This window comes from Mya arenaria, chromosome 9 (assembly GCF_026914265.1).
Source record: "Mya arenaria isolate MELC-2E11 chromosome 9, ASM2691426v1".
NCBI lineage: Eukaryota > Metazoa > Mollusca > Bivalvia > Myida > Myidae > Mya > Mya arenaria.
Genome location: NC_069130.1, coordinates 5,709,953 through 5,727,674, shown reverse-complemented (window position 1 = coordinate 5,727,674; position 17,722 = coordinate 5,709,953). Strand labels below are relative to the sequence as shown.

The following is a 17,722-nucleotide window of genomic DNA, read 5'->3' as shown; positions in this document are numbered from 1 at the left end:
TTTATTGTCCTTTTTATTGATGACAAAATGTTTTAAAAAAAGTGTTAAAAAAAAACTAAAAGAAAAAATAATGCTGTTTCAATTAATGGGGGAGCAGTACCATCCACATGATATATTGTGTGAGGATTTCCTCAGGGAGATAGGGAAGATTTCTGGCTAAGCGACTAAATAGCTAAATGGACAGTCAAGCATTTTTTATATTTATTTCAATGTAAATATTTAATGAATTATTGTATTATCATGTGTTTCAAGTATGTATATTTTGTATGTATTGCATATTTTCTGTCTGTTATATTTTTAGGCTTAATATTTTCTTGATTTTAGAAGAATTTTCCAAATTAATTGTTTACTGTTGTAGTTATTTTCTTAAAAAGGTGAGAAATTAAGGGGTTGAAGTCTTCGTTTATTAGGGGTTGAAAAGTCTTTGTTTTAGGTGGGGTTGAAAAGTCTAAGCACTTTTAGGGGTTGAAATAACAAAGGGGTTGAAAAGTCTTTGATTTCACAAATGACAAAGGGGTTGAAAAATCTTGGGGTTGAAAAGTCTGACAGCCCCTCAAAGTTCAAGGTCACACAGAGCTTAATCATTTTGGAAAGCTGAAGATATATATGCACACAGATGTATAGTTGTGTCTGGTATGTAACTTTGTCATGCACAGGTGGATTTTAAAATAAATTGGCAGATGTGTTTCAGGACATAAAGGTGATATGTCACTTGCGAGAACTACGACCCACTTTTGCCATGGTCATAGTTTAATCATTACGGAATGCTGGATTTATGCGCATAGATAGATTATAGACGGTGGTGTCCGGGCTGTAACTTTGTCATGACGGGAGAGATTTTAAAATTACTCTGTGCATGTGTTCTGTACATGAAGGCAATCTGTCACATTGACCCTCGCCCCTACCTCAAAAGTCAAGGTCACACAGGCTTATCACCGGGTTGATGCGTATATCATCAAAAAGAAAAGATGTTGTTTCTTGGTTGTAATTTTGTCATGCATAGGTTAAAATTATGCTGGCCATTCACTTATCCGACTCTATCGGATGCTGTTTCTTTGTCATGCACGGAAAAAATCCTGACCTCCCTTGCAACACTCTTCATTATTGGGCACCTGACCTGCCTTGCGACACTCTTTATTATTTGGCATGTCCTGACCTCCCTTGCAACACTCTTCATTATTGGGCACCTGACCTGCCTTGCGACACTCTTTATTATTTGGCATGTCCTGACCTGCCTTGCGACACTCTTCATTATTGGGCATGTCCTGGCCTGCCTTGCGACACTTTCCATTATTGGGCATGCCCTGGCCTGCCTTGCGACACTTCATTAAATGGCATATCCTGACCTGCCTTGCGACACTCTTCATTATTGGGCATGTCCTGACCTTCCTTGCGACACTCTTCATTATTGGTCATGCCCTGGCCTGCCTTGTGACACTCTTCATTATTGGGCATATCCTGGCCTGCCTTGCGACACTCTTCATTATTGGGCATTATTGGGCATGTCCTGACCTGCCTTGCGACACTCTTCATTATTGGGCATGTCCTGGCCTGCCTTGCGACACTCTTCATTATTGGGCATGTCCTGACCTGCCTTGTGACACTCTTCATTATTGGGCATGTCCTGGCCTGCCTTGCGACACTCTTCATTATTGGGCATGTTCTGACCTGCCTTGTGACACTCTCCATTATTGGGCATGTCCTGGCCTGCTTTGTGACACTCTTCATTGGGCATGTCTTGACCTGCATTGTGGTGCTCTCCATTGGAACGAAGATTTTATATTATTACTGCTGCTAACTTTCTGTTTCTTTGTGCAATGAACAAGTACAGTTGATTTTGAGCTATTTAATTGTTCAATTGAAACAATAGAATATTTGTAGAGAATATATAAAAGCAATAAAAGGAAATTGCATACTAGTTAATATGTCCAAGATATTGTAAATTCATTGAATGAATACATGCTGTTTACCTCCATTATTTGACAACTAAATGTAACTGTTGATACACAGAGGTATTTTCTCAAAGCTTGTGACAATTGTCAATATTAAGCCATTTTTAGCATTGCTATTACCAAAACTTGAACTTGAATGGATTACCAAACGGATCTGTTACTGGAGATGTAAAGAATGATTGAAGATCGAGCTGTCCAGATGATTGTAAATGAGTTTCTGTTTCAGGATACCTCTGGATGTTTCCAAGTATCTCTAAGCCAGACAACACTTGTTCAGCCTTGGGGTCAGGTTGGAAAGTGACGGTTGCTTTTGGTTCCCTTGACAACTTTCGTAGTAAACTGTTGGCCTCTGTAATCTTGTCCTGGCATTTCTTGTAGCTGATATAGAATCCAGCCACATTTTCTTTGCGCTTAGTTTGGATGGTAGCAAAGAGGGCATTGAGCTGGTCATGTAGGAGGTCACACTGGTCAATATCCTTCTGCAGTGTGTCATCGAGGTCAACCACGACACTGTTTAACTCTTCCACTGTGCTCTCCACCAGCTCATCTAGCAGTTTGTTCAGTGACGTCCTCAGAACCTTGATCTTTGTCAGTATGGACTTGCTTGAAGCCATCAGGGATTTCTGGTTATTCTCTTTGGACTTTTTCATCCGGTCCAGGCTTGCTATTACTTTGGTAATGTTGTTTTGAAGTTGATTGAAGTTGCCCATCTTGTGTATATTCTTGGCTGCATCCGGTATTAATGTGATGCGCTTACAGTTCCTGTTTATGGAGAAGTGTAGATCAATTAATATCATTGCATTGAAATTTAAACTCATTACATTAAACTTTATGTACCTTGATTTTAGAAGAATGTCAAATTTTGTTTAAAACATCCTATCACATTTAGCCAAACAGTTATAGGAGAGTCGTGCACCCTGTCCTGTTTCGGTAGTACCCTTCTGGCATTATGGACACCAGCAAGTCTACACCCTGCCTTCATAGAATTAAATTCTTAAGATAATCAAATATATCTTTTGTTTGGATTAATTCATGATTATTGACTTATGATTATAAATGCATTCAAGCATAAAAAGATTACAAATTTGGCTACTGAAACCTAATACAACTTTTAAAAAAATCCTCTAAAAAATTTTCTGCCAAATTCTAATATTCAAGTTATTCGCAAAATCCTGACCCTCTTCTGCAGTACCCTGCCATTCTATGAACTTTGCTAACACTAGCATAAGTATTCCTTATTTGTATTTCAGAATTAACATATTATATCAAAAGAGTAAAAGTAAGATAAAAGCAGCTGATAAACACTTTAAAGCTACCAGTAAAGTTTGGATGTCGGCAAAAATTTCATCTATTATGTATACACGTCGACGTAACCATATTAAAAAGGAGAAAGATTGATCCAAACCTGTGATCAAGGGACACACAGAGGTTACAGCAAAGCTCAGCATGGTCCTCACACAGCAGTTCTATCGCCTTTTGAGGGTGAAGGTCACAAGTAACTATGGCATCATCCTGTCCCACATCCTTACGGCCAAACATAGCATGACCTTTGTGTGTTTCAGAATGGAATGTCAGGCAATTGTCACAGAAATATTTCGAGCAGTCCCCACAGAAAAACTTCGCCTCTATGTTGAGCTTATCATCTGTACACATGGAGCAGGCAAAGTCATGTTTCAAATCTGATGCTTCATTTAAAGATGTCCTGTGCTTGGAAGCCATTTCGATTTATTTGTTATTTTCAAATTGTAAAATCTGCGTTATATTATTATGTCAGGAAGTTTTGTCAAACCTTAAATTACATGTACTGAAGTACTTGAATGATATTTATGAAGATTTGTGTCCTGATGCTTTGTCAATTCAAGGCCACTTTAATCTTATAACCAGTGAACAGTCTGCACAAGCTACATGTAACATGAAATGCAGAGGAAATCGATATGCTCAATGATAGATTTAAAATATAAGACAGCATTACTTTTCCTATTGTAAAGTGCCAACAATCTCTTATGTTTATATATGTTTCATTTACATGTATTTATAGAAAATATAAAAAAACAACACTTTTTTTATTTTCTATCTAGTGATGATAAATGGTAATATAGTTGAGCAATTTCAATGAATTATTTGTGTTTTGGGTTTTTTGATAGCTTAAATAAATGTTATGGCTGTTATGTATTAACATGTCGACAAGCTTTTACCCAAAAAAAAGCTTATAAAATGACCCAGCAGATTGTTAGATTTAATCAAAGACCAATGATTGTACACAACTCTGGTAATGATTTTGTGACTAGGCAAATATATTCCGTGAACTCATTATTTCTATTACAAGCCACATATTCTACCCAATCTTCATGGAACTTTGATATAATGTATCTATGAACATTAGGTCAAGTTCAATTGACATGATGCCGAACCACCCTGATCCTGATGTCAGCTGAAACCACCCTGATGTCAGCCGAACCACCCTGATGTCAGCCGAAACCACCCTGATCCTGATGTCAGCCGAAACCACCCTGATGTCAGCCGAACCACCCTGATGTCAGCCGAACCACCCTGATCCTGATGTCAGCCCAACCACCCTGATGTCAGCCGAACCACCCTGACCCTGATGTCAGCCGAAACCACCCTGATGTCAGCCGAACCACCCTGATGTCAGCCGAACCACCCTGATGTCAGCCGAACCACCCTGATCCTGATGTCAGCCGAAACCACCCTGATGTCAGCTGAACCACCCTGATGTCAGCTGAACCACCCTGATGTCAGCTAAACCACCCTGATGTCAGCCGAACTACCCTGATGTCAGCGGAACCACCTTGATGTCATCCAAACCACCCTGATGTCAGCCGAACCACCCTGATCCTGATGTCAGCTGAACCACCCTGATGACAGCCGAACCACCCTGATGTCAGCCGAACCACCCTAATCGAACCACCCCGATGTCAGCAGAACTACCCTGATGTCAGCCGAACCACCCTGATGTCAGCCGAACCACCCTGATGTCAATATTCATCACTGGAGAGATATATCTATCATGTTATTGTGCTTAACAAACCAATATATGATGACTTCAACACAGTTAAGGTAAATTTTGATAAGCATTATAACAAATCTGGGCCATAATGTGTCAAAAAGTAGGTCACAAGGTCAAATATGTGAAAACACTTTAAAGTATGTTTTTTTTTTACAAAATCACTTATCACACTTATGGTCAGAATGCATATATTGGTCTATATACAATTTAGACAAGGTTATATTATGATCTATACAATTTAGGTCAAGTTTGATCATGGGCGATATCCTTTCAAAAAAATCGGTCACTGGGTCAAAAAAGGAAAACACATACTTAATGCCGTATTTTCTACCAAACTCTTTACTTGATTAGGTCTCTGTTTAGGTCAAGAATAATTAGAAGCCATGTAAAAAAGAACACTCTGCGAAACTTAAAAAACCATGCTAAAGGGCTTATTTTCTACCCGATACTCATCAAACTTGGCCAGTTAGGTGAGTTTGGATTTCTTTTTGATAAATCTAGTTCATTATTCAGGTAGTGTCTCCTTTTCCACTTATGTCTTTTGTCAGAGTGTTTGTCAAGTGCCAATCTGACTAAAGTGCATGATTTTACTTATGGTAAAGGTATATTGGAGTATGATTTTAATTAGATTGTATCAGTTTTATGTCATGTTTGAATATCAAATATTAATCATACCAATGAAAGTAAAAATAAAAACGTTACAAGGATGAAACAAGCCAAATCATAGAAATACTTAAACTTAAAAACACAAGATGCCATTGTTTCAGTGTGTGTATACCACGTGATAAATTACATCATAAATGCTACGTCGGAAGGAACATTTTGCTTCAAATGAAGACTTTTAACAAATATAACTTTCCTATTTCTTCACCCTTTTAAATGAAACATAGCGCAGTCTATGCCGCTTACGGAGCCCCGTCTTCAGTCTTTTACCAGAGTTTGATTGAGAGTTTAGTTTGCTTAAACACTTCGACAAACCTTTACACAATACGGCCTTCTGACGGAGCACTGTCAAAGCATTATTATGGAAACAGGTTTGTCGAAGTGTTTGAATCACCTTATCAAATTCCGGTTATAAAACTTGGGCGAGGCTCATCAAGCGGCATAGACTGCCCTTTGTTTCATTTAAAATGGTGTAGTTAAAGAAATGTTATCTTTGATTTAAGTTTTCATTTAAAGAAAAATATTGCCTTCCGACGTAGCATTTATGACGAAATTATCACGTGGTATACACACACTGTGTCTTTACATATTTATTTTTTTTAAACTTGATTGAAAGGAGTATCTCTGTTGGGGTAGATGTATGAGTACGGACCAATTCTTGTTGGGTAAAACAAGTAGGGAAGTAGGAAAAATATTTCAAAAAATCGCTTTATAGAGGTCAGTATTTTACACAAATTTATTGCAACTTTGTCAAAATGTTTATATTAAAATGTTACTTCTTGCTGGAATATATTAATGCCAAGTCAAAAGTTTGTCAAAGGTTAATTATAGCAGGAAGTCCTTGTAAAAAAATCCAATCCCATGGAACTTGGTCAGAATATTTTCCTCAGTAAACTCTAGGCCAAGTTGGCTTATAAGTTGTTTCTGGTTCAAAATCAAGGTCACTAGGTCAAAACCTTTCTTGAAACACTAGTGGTCACATATTCTTCCAAATTATTATAAAATTTCAGGTCAGATTTTCTTTCAAATCTAAATGCAAGTTTGTCAGAATGTTTTTCCTCAGGATGTATCTTGTCAAATGTTCATCAATTTCCTAAAAACTATCTTAATATATGATATTAACCTCCCAAATCCCTATTATCCTGGTATTTCAGATTTGCAGCATTTACATTTTAATTAAGATATTTACCATTTGTAATTTTTTTCTTTGTTATGTTTTTTCTTTGTCTTTTCTTTGTAATTTGCCATCTTTCATTGTGAGCATATCATGTTTTGTCAAGAAACAACATTACATGTTTACATAAAAAAACAACTCTGTCTATCCATCTTAAAAACCTTGTGTTTCTGTGTTAGCAATATAATACCCAAAGCAATATTGCCCTGCCTACAATCAGCTGGAAAAATGTGACCCACCCTACTCTGACAATCAATTATAAGTAAAGTCCATGTGTTTTTTATAGAATATTAATAAATCCTTGTTTTCTTTGTTTTTCATCAGGTCACTGTATAAAACAATTTAAATTGTCCATTTAAAGGTATCTTTAGGTCAGTTTCCAAAGAGTTAACCAGCTTATTCAACTTACTGGCTGCAACAGAAGGATTTCCGGCAAAATGTTGAGCCATCTTATTCACATCTGGGCATGAAAAAACAAAACATTCATTTTCTTGAAATCTGTTTATTTCAATAATCATTCCATTTTACTGGCAAACCAACAACAAAATCTCTAACAGCAATTGGTGCTAACAGGTAAACAAATCATTTCAGTTAAAACATATCATACAATCTAAACATAGGCTCATGTACTGACTTCTCAACTGAAGTTACTGTTTCACACAGTAGATTTAAAGCAAGCAGGGAGCACACTTATTCAAACTAGAGTTGCTAATGATTACCATACCATCAGACTGATCACTTTAACAGTGATGCTATTTTTAATGGCATTGTTTTAAACCTTTAAGTAATTGGTGATGCACCCTTAAATCAATTTAGCGGACAACTCTGACAAGTGTACAGTAAAGAGCCTCTGACGTTCCAGCCCTGCTTGCTCTTTAATAAAATAGCCATATCATACAGCAAATCTAAAATCGTCGAGTCTTCTTGCATAATTACAGCAGTATAACCATTCTCACCATTCCCTCGCACTACCATACAAACACATCTTCAAAAGAAGTATATAAACGTGATTAGGCACAGTGATGACTTTATTCGTTGGTGATGCGGACGGCTGGAATTATGTAAACAGTGTTCTATACAATATGTTTTCAAATATTCCTGACAAATGACTAGGTCTTTTGAAGGATTCCTGACAAATAACCAGGTTTTTTTTTTTAGGCTTCCTGGCAAATACCTAGGTCTTTTTCTAGGACTTTTGAAAATCATCATTTCCATCAAAATTTTGGGAAAATTAAAGCTCAACAAACATTTATTTAGTTGGGAATAGAAATTCTGGGGGTAACATACATGTAACAAAATAGGAACTACTACATGGTTGTATTTGGTTTGAATATGGATCAGCATAGCTGACCAATCAGAACCCTAGAAACAGCCCTGATTATGTGTGAATGCACTGTGAGTGATTGGGACACACAAAAGGTGAGTGGAGGTCAAAGAAATGAAAGTGAAATTTAGAGAAAAAATATGCACAGAATACTAGAACAATTAAATGTTTAATGATAACTTGAATGATGAAAATAAAGTGTACAGAAGAAAATGATCTTTATAAGCCTTTAGCTTCCGGTCAAATTCTTAAATATTTGGAATGACTATATGTTGTCACTTGTATATTGAATGAAATAAAAATGTTTAAACCAAGTGTATACCTAGACAAAATACCATATCAGTGAAGTCTAAAGTGGTCGATTAGGACATGTCGTAGAATTGTATCGAAAAGTTAAGAAAAATATGCAACAGGCATTTATCTGAATATATATCTATGGTGTTCAGTGAACAACATGTATTTTTCATTGAAAATAAAATAATTTCACAATAAGGTAAAATAGTACTTCTGCATATAAAACAAACTACCATCTTTGATAGTTGAAACTAAATAAATTATGGTGTCTAAGTATATTTTAACACAAGAACATGCAAAACCTTAATATCATAACATAAAGCAAAGTTGATAAGGCATTTCTGATATTTCAATTATTTTATAATCCATCTTGCATAAAATACATTTATTATTCGGAACAGCATTAACAGAACACAGAAATTTAGATCAAATAAATTAAAGCCCATCTTAATTTTCATGTGGAATGTAACACATAAATATGAAGAGTGAACTGAAATAAATATTCTACAGACTAGCTTAACACACTATCACAAAAATTCTGCAATATTCAATAATATGAACGTTCATATCAAATCACAGTTATTTTTCAAAATATCGAAATAAATATTCACTTCCTGAAGACAAATATGATATCAATTTAAAAACCTTACTTAAAGTAACACAAAAAATAACAAACACTTTTGGAATGATGTTTTTTGGGAGCATACCAGTATGTTTAGTACTCATTAATGGTTTCTTAAATTATACTAAAGATTAAGCCAGGTTTTTCAAAAGGAAAGGGTGCTGCGGTCGAGGGAAATGGTGCTTAAGGAGAAAAGGGCACATTTGTTTTGGGCTGTAATTTGATCATTACAAACTGAAAATATTTGGAATTGTGTTAAATTGAATTTATATAAGGTTTCATCTGCCAAATACGTAAAGTTTGTAATGTACAGGTTATCTTATCATACGTAAGCCGTTAATCAAAAAAAATAATTGACAGTCTTAAGCATTTAATTCTATGAAGGCAGAAGGGTGCTCTGGTCTCCATCATAGGACCAGAAAAGGACAGGGTCCAGCACCCTTCCAACACACTTAAGTTAAAACTCTATATACCACAAATTCACTATATAAAAGGGTACAAGTATTACCATCGAATATAACCTTGTGACAGATTGGAGCTGGTAAAATTAACATCCCCGCTTTTTATATGAGTTCAGCTTAAAATATGATGAAAAAGTATCAAATGTAAATGAAAAAGATGTAAAGTAATCTAATGACTAGTACTGAAATCATTTCGGGAGACAGACATCTAAAATACTCAGCATAGACTGGGTTTGTTATCACAAAATCTTAATCATAAATATATATCAGTCTACATGTATGGCATAATAGTTGTTTTCTAACATCAGCAGTTTGAATGAGGGAAGCAAAGAAATAAAATGACCTTACATTTACAAATCTTATCAATTAAATAAGGGGAAAAAATAATTCAATTGATATGAATTAAATGAAGTATACCAAATGGCACATACCATGTTATGTTTTCAAGAAATGCTAAACACATTTATTCTGACCATAGCTCAGGAATGCATGTTATATGATGGATATTATGCAAGTATTTTCAATATTTTCTGGGACTTTCAAGTCTGCGGAATGATTCTTTTATCAATAAGGGGGAGACACTTGTAATATTATGCATTTCTTTTATTTAAGGGACTAACAATGAAGTCATTTAAATATAAACTATGGAATGTTTTTATCTACGAATTGGGGACACTAAAAATATTATAAATATATGAGTACAATTTACAAAGACAAATATAAAATCAATTTTAATCACAATATCTGACTAAACTGGGAATGTAGTATTTCTCAGGAGTATATTGACACATATTTCTAAGGCTGAATGCTTAACTGACTTATATACCTGTATCCATATTAGCAGATAAAGCAGTTTTGCATTCAGCCTTGGAATTTTAAATATGGAATGATGTATTGAAAATATATTAATAATGTACATCTGTATATGATATAGATATATATAAGTATAATACGAAAAACATAATTAAATTTACATTTTGGAATGTATTGTATGAGAAACGATCTGCCTCTTAGCAATTCAGAATATAATTATCTGTACAAAAATAAATAGCAAAAAATAAATAGCAATTATATCATTGATCAACTATCAAACAACAAACATCATCGACTTCTGAGAGAATGCACAGTAAATAACAATCAATCATTTCCGTACATCAAATAGGTGTTCATAGCATTTGTTTTAACATGCAAACATAAAGATAAGGAATAAAATATAACTTGTTTTAAAATAATAGCACATATAGTAAAAACAAATAAACGAACAATAATTATAATACATAATGTTGCACATTACATAAAAAAATGACAGCAGTGCTAGATTTAAATTACTGTACTTCAAACATTGCATTTTTTATGGGACATTTATAAAAAACCCTGTCCCTTTATCAGCAGTGAATACACTCTAGGTCAAAAACTGCATAGTCATCCTCATATAAGGCTACAGGTATATATATATATACATACATTGTAATAGGAATGGAATAAGTATATCATGCGAACAAGAAATAAATAATGAAGAAAAACATATTAATATTGTATTATTACTTTTTAAGGTGTTATGACGAATTCTCTTTAACACATACCATTAAAAAAATAAAAAAAATAAATAAAAAAATTCAATGTTGGGGTTGAACTTCAGTTTAATTATTGACAAAGTACGGCCGTGAATGTAGTTTTCATTAAGAAATATCAACAGCTGATATATTAGGCCATGCAGAGAATTTAAATGTACAATCGTAAACAAATTTCAATCCTTAAAGAAATCCTAACAAACCTCATCATGCATCGGTACTCATAGTACTATTATCAGTATCATGTTTTATTTTATGTGCCGACATCTGAGCGGGGCCTAGCACTGGTGCCTGACATGCCTCGATCAGACAGTGAAAATGGGTCTGTTTTCTCGCATACGGACATAGACTCATACCACAGTCATCGGCTGCCAGGCATTTTGTGAAGCCCTGACTCTCAATTTTGTCGATCTTGGCATGGTTTTTCCGATGCGTAAGAACTTTACTGGAGTCTGTACAGCAATATGTGCACCGTTTGCAGTGAAAATGAGACATTTTCAGTTTATATTCACAGTCGGGAACCTCACAGTCTTGGTTGATCCTGAACTGTTGAAGTTCCCCGCCAGTAATACTGTCTATGCGCTCATGACGGAGCGTGTGCTGTACAAGACGAGATCGATCACTGAATCCGTAACCACAGTCTTCCCTCACGCAGTGGAAATGGGTCACATTATGTTTGTACGCACACTTTGGATATCTGCATTCTTCATTATACCTCCAACGAGAATAACCCGCGGGTACGGAATCATCTCGAGCTCCTCTTGTTCCCGTGGTAACAATCTTACTTGCTGCGTTTGTTCCATTGGCTTGTGGTGATTTAATGGCTTTACCAGTACTTTTTGAAGAAGAAACTGGCCACTGCTTGCTCAAGTTTATATCTCCACTATTCATAAACCCCTCATGTTTTGTCTTGATGATTTTCCGACCCGATCTACTAGATATATCAGCCTGATGGTCATTACTATCAGACTGAGCATCAACCTCACTACCAGTGTCAATCCTCAGATTATTTTCCCCTGTATCATCATCAAGGTCACTACCAGAGTCCATATCTGAACCAATCTGGTTCTGTTCTTGAGCTTTGAATATCATCTCAGAGAAAGTGGAGGGGTTCAGATTGAGTGATGATGACTTGACATCCTCATCACTGTCATCGCTGTCATTGCCAGCAATATTTCCTGCCAAACACTGAGCTTCGTCTGGATCCATATTTAGACTGGTTACTGTATTAGAAATGACTGGTTGTGGTTTTGGTATAGATTGAATACTCAAGTTGACTGGTTTAGGAGCAATAGGAGTGTTCTCAATCTGATCATTTTTCTTCAACTTGACTCCATGTTTTCCTACGTGAGATCTAAGCCTGGCTGGGTCTGAAAATGCCTGGTTACAATCAAGACAATGGTAGTGGTCCTTCTTCTTCAATTTACAAAATGGCCGACCACAGTTCATGGTTAAACTGTAGTGCATTTTAGCCCGGAGTTCGTTCCAACTGGGCTGAGGAAGTTGGTTTATACCACCTTGCTTCAAAAGGACGTTCAGCAGCACATTGGCATTTCTGATAATTGATCCATCAAGGTTCTGAAGATTAAGCTGGCCCCCCATTCCTGTGATCTGGGTTCCGGCTATTGATGAGGCTGGTAGAGCCTGGATGGAACTCACAGAGTTTGTGCCAGTTGCCATGGTTACAGTGGAGCCTCTCAATGAAGCTGCAGAGGTGTTCTGAACAATGACAGATCCTTGAGAGAGGGCTAAAGTATGGTTCCCCTGCTGGGACAAGAACACTGGTATGTTAGGCTGGGACGCTGAAGGTATGACGGAAACCGGCATTATGGCTGAAAGTGGAAGCTGCTGGCTGGACGTGATGGCCCCACCTATTGTGGCCGGTATGTTCATGTGGAATAGATTAGGAGACAAGGGGGAGTCTGATGTTGGTGAGGCAGAGTTGGAGCTCTGGTGCTTTTTCTCATGCTGAGCCATTGTGCTGTGGCGGATGAAGGAATAGTCACATTTTGGCCTGGTGCAGTGGAAGTGGCGATTAGTCTGGTTGTTGGGACAGTGGAATCTTCTACAGCTGACGGAGCGGTCAAAGAATTCATAGCCTTCCAAGATCTGTACAAAACTGTGAAAGTCCTTGGCATGAAGGTTAAGGACGTCTATTCTATCAGTGATTGTAAAGCACCTGGGTCTGGCACAGTGGTAATGGAGATTTCCTATGAAGCTGCATCGCTCATCTGGGCATGGATCCTCGGGGGAAAATATCCTGAACCCATTTATAACTTTTGCATTTCCCGGCCTGTCTGAAATCTGAGACATTTGTGACAGACGAATCTCCTCATCGCTCAGTTCAACTTTTGGAATTTTTGGAAGTTCTATTTTTGGATATTTTGGTGGCCGTCCCCTTCGTCGCATGGTGTTATCCTCGACAACTTGGCCCGGCTTTCCCACACCTGCTCCGCGGTTGTACGATTTCCCCGCTGCTGCTCTAGCGTACTCATGAATCCTATAGTGCTCCAGGCGACCAAATGTTGGCCCCACATAGGGAACCACATGGCTACATCCAGTCTGAAACGATAACATAACAAATAAAAATATTTGGAAGCATTATTTCAAACAGTAAAACATCCAAGATACAAGATACAAGAGACTTTATTTAGAATCAAATATATGCAAACAAGAAACATTAGCTCATTGAGCTATTTTCAGACATTCCTAAGATTGACCATACACATAAAAAAACTATTAAAAATCATATTAATAGGTTATAATGGTTTTGGCTGCTTAAAATATATTGAATATGATTTTTTTTATCAAATTCCTAAATTAATATTTAGTTCCCTCCCTTTAACCAAAAAATCTTAATCTACAGGCTACTGGATTACACTTTGACCAATCAGCTATTGTAACGAACCGTTTGCATACAATATTCTAATATTTTAACCATTTTGTGTTAACAAAAGAGCCGTAGTCCCATCACTTACCCATATACAGTGGAAGTGTTTTTCCTTCTCGCTGTACTGGCATTGCTCAGGGCAAGCGTCTTCAATCTCAAAAGTCTGGTAGGCTATCGGCGTGATACGATCTTGTAGCTCATGGAACCTGAAGACCGGAAAATTAAGCAGTGAATAAGCAGTTCAGATAAATATCTTACATGCTAGCAAATGTATGTTAAGAATGTTGTACAAAATCTGGTGATTTGAAGAATACAGCTATATTTAATTTTGACTCGCTATTAAGCCACTTTTTATAGCCATGGGCCAGGAGTGGCGGACTTGATCCCTAATAGATACACATTGCAAATTTACAATTTTATGCTGTATTAAGACTTCATCATAGGATATTTTTTCCATTGTTAATATAAGCCCCTATAATTTACCTGACCCATTCCTACATATCAGACACTGATATGAACAACAATTATGTGATTACCAACAATCGATGCTTCACAGGACAATTTCATTCAACACAATAGGTGAAATACCTTGCATGTTCCCTGACTCCGTCCTTAGACTTGAAGAGAACCAGACACCCCTCTATCTTACAATGGTAGTGGTCCTTGTACAGATACAGGCAGCGAGGGTTGCACGGGTCATTTGCTGTGTACCTATGAAGAAAGTCATTGGGATATTTTTACTCTATAAAAACTTCTTGTTAGTGTAAACAGCTGAGTACTTCCATGGCTAGAAGCTTAAGCCTGTCCTTCCCTCTGAATATTTGTTTTCATGGAGTTTCGGTGAAAGGAAAACCTTGGTTATTATGATGATGATGATGAACTGCAAATATGACTTCTTATTTGTGCTTTTTTTAATTAAGTTTTCTACCTAATTTGAGATTAACAAGCACTACAAACCTGACAAGGTAAGTCTTCCATGAATCATCCTTCTCTCGCCTCTCAGTGTAAACAGACTTGGGAGGCTGAAGGACCGTCGATGCGCCCTGAATGGTTGATGGCACGGTCAGGAGTGTACCCGGGTTCATTGAGAGGAGATTCCCGCCCAGGGAGGGGGAGGCACTGAGCCTGTGGGTGGAGTGGAAGTTCTCTGAGGTGACCGGCCTGAAGAGAGCGTCTGGTTCAGATTTGGGTTGGCTCTGTTCACTCATGGTTGGAGTTGAGCTTTGGGTGGTGCTGGTTGGTAGAGCTGGAGCAGAGTCTTTTGCAGTAAGGGTTTGGAATCTTGGGATGGGGAGAGTGAGTGAGCCACTAAGATTAATCCCAGCTTCAGCATCCATGCCAGCCAGCCTGCTCTTCTCTGGAGGGCTTGAGTCTCGGGAGTCTTCAGGATTGCTCAAGTCATCCATATCCATTGAATCATCAGCTGGGGTTTGTGGCCAAAACTTATCTGCTGGTGTGGACCTTCCACTCGGAGAAGATGTCACAGACATGTCAACATCAGAATTAATCTCAATCTTGGGCTTTTTCAACTCAATTGACTCGGACCGGTCCCAGTCAATTTTGTGCTTTATCCCTGGGGCCCCTACTGATTGTATGACCGGGGTTCCGTTTGTGATACTTCCTGCCGCATTGCCAAGGTCTGGCCTGGGAAGGATAGGCTTCGGTCCCTGGGGGGTGGAATGGTTCTGATACTTCTTGTATGCACTTTCAAAGTCTCGTTTCTCATGCTTCCGTTTATGGGAGTACAGCTGAGCTGTGGAATGAAGCACGTAGTCACAGCCTGAAATACATAAATATGGGGTCAGTAAATTATTATGTAAATAAAAGAATGTAAACTTGAATGTAATTTTTTTCAAAGTCCTTAAAATCTAACTGAACAAGAAACATGAATGCAGAAAGTGGACAATGTATCAATTCAAATAAAGTGTGCAAAATGAGTTATTCCACAACTACTCAACCAGGCAAAACATTGACAAGTTCTATTTAAACTACAAGTAACAGTGTAAGTAAAACGTTTCGGTCACTTCAAGTAAGAGTGTAAGTTAGCCTCACCATGGCGTATACAGTGTATGTGGTTGGAGACTTTCGAGTATCGACATGTGGCGTACATGCAGTGCTCGTATTTCATGAATTTCTTGAACCCGTCCCGGCCCAAAACCTCATCTTTCTGGTGATAACTCTTGTGCTTCTCTGAAACAGTGAAATATTGAAGTTACGGTAAAGGTAAAGTTGATTAAACATTGCCATGACGGACATGTTACATTATGTCTGTAGAGCTTGTTAGCCAGGAACCTTTGTACATTGTTGTTTTTTTTAAATCTGCAATGTACCTGCAATTAATCATTTACTTTTCCTCAGTGATAAACAGTATTATCTTTGCAGAAGATCTGAATGGGGAACGAACCTGGGACCATATGATCCAGAGTCTGAATCGTTAACCACCCTGCCATCACCAGGTATAAACATATAATATAGTGCAAATATAATTAATGCATAGGAGCCAGTGAATGTCTTTATCCAAATCAACCAAGTTTAGGACAAAAAAAACCCATAATGTGACAAATTTTATAACTAGGTTTGCATCATCGATAGATTAAATTGGAATACATACCCATATCAGCTTTATTCTTGAAGGTGAACCTGCAGTCTGAGCGCAGACAGTGGAAGTGTGTTGTACGTTGCCCGTAGAATGAGCACGCTGGTGTTCCACAGTCCTCTGTGGCCCGGAAACGCTGAAAGCCTTCAGACATTATGGCAGAGTCCTTGCGGTGGTAGTTGGCGTGCATCTGGACATCCGATGTACTGATGTAGACCTTGTCACATCCAGGCTAAATGGGAAAAATTTGAAGGAATAATTGATATTAATATTAAACAAGTTTTAAACTTTGAATATAAAAGACTGGACAAGACATTTCTTAAAGGTTGTGAGTGATTTCATATACTTGTCATCGGTATACCAAATAAACAAGTTAATTTCAGCCTAAGTTTGCTTGATATTTTATTTAAAAAAAAATGTGTTATTTCCTTGTTATAAATATCTTCCATCAAATTTTCACAAGTTGTTTCCCTTCCATAATAAATGAACACAAAATCACTGATAGCTGAAAGTTTTTTTAGAACTCATTACTAAATTACATTCACACTAGAAATTTAAAAAAAAATAATTTCAGAATGCCAAACAACATACAATTTATGAGAACAAGAAATCATTTGATGCAAGAAGATTCATACATCACTCACCTGTAGACAGTGGTAATGTGTTTGTTTGCTGTTATGTGTACAGTTTCCGAATCTTTTCGAGCAGTTATCGAGGGGTGAGAAGCGCAGAAAGCCGTGTTGTAGCGACTCCTCACGTTTACGATGCCACTTGTAGTGACGCACCATCTCCTCCTTTTTGACAAACACCTGCAAGCAGGGGAAGTAATTCATTGGTAAATATTTTATCACATAATTAGGGTAGGAAGGAATATTTAAGTATTTGGAAACAACAGTACGTTCTCCTGTTAGGTAAGCATCGCCCTTATCATCTTTTAAATTGAGTAATTAAAATTTAAAAGGGATTTTCTTATGTATTCTATTAAATGTTTCAGAAACTTCAGACATTATACAATTTCACTGAAAATGGAGTTGCTTCCCTTTAACCACAGCATTGTCAACTCATTGCATGCAGATGTCACAAGTTGCTTTTGTTTCCCCGTTAATATGGGAGTACCTACTTAAACCATGATGACTTTGAAGCCCTG

At 37.1% G+C, this 17,722-nt stretch overlaps 2 protein-coding genes across 4 annotated transcripts in view; both read right to left on the bottom strand.

Annotated features, from left to right (window-relative positions):
• Window positions 1-1,841: 1,841 nt before the first annotated feature.
• Window positions 1,842-3,735, bottom strand: LOC128203266 (transcription intermediary factor 1-beta-like). Its single transcript, XM_052904599.1, has 2 exons — window positions 3,358-3,735; window positions 1,842-2,714 (listed from the first exon to the last, which is right to left on the bottom strand). Exons 1-2 carry the CDS (start codon window positions 3,669-3,671, stop codon window positions 2,069-2,071), a joined length of 960 nt encoding a protein of 319 aa, XP_052760559.1. The 5' UTR covers window positions 3,672-3,735; the 3' UTR covers window positions 1,842-2,068.
• Window positions 3,736-7,309: 3,574 nt separating this feature from the next.
• Window positions 7,310-17,722, bottom strand: part of LOC128245448 (zinc finger protein castor homolog 1-like) — a 34,520-nt gene continuing 24,107 nt past the window's right edge. For all 3 annotated transcript variants that reach the window (XM_052963603.1, XM_052963601.1, XM_052963602.1), the window contains exons 5-11: window positions 17,220-17,384; window positions 16,591-16,807; window positions 16,032-16,169; window positions 14,937-15,759; window positions 14,568-14,690; window positions 14,068-14,185; window positions 7,310-13,651 (exon numbers count right to left, since the gene is read on the bottom strand). In XM_052963603.1, the coding sequence (XP_052819563.1) occupies window positions 11,297-13,651; window positions 14,068-14,185; window positions 14,568-14,690; window positions 14,937-15,759; window positions 16,032-16,169; window positions 16,591-16,807; window positions 17,220-17,384 (3,939 nt within the window). In that variant the 3' untranslated portion in view covers window positions 7,310-11,296. The remainder of the gene's footprint in view (window positions 13,652-14,067; window positions 14,186-14,567; window positions 14,691-14,936; window positions 15,760-16,031; window positions 16,170-16,590; window positions 16,808-17,219; window positions 17,385-17,722) is intronic.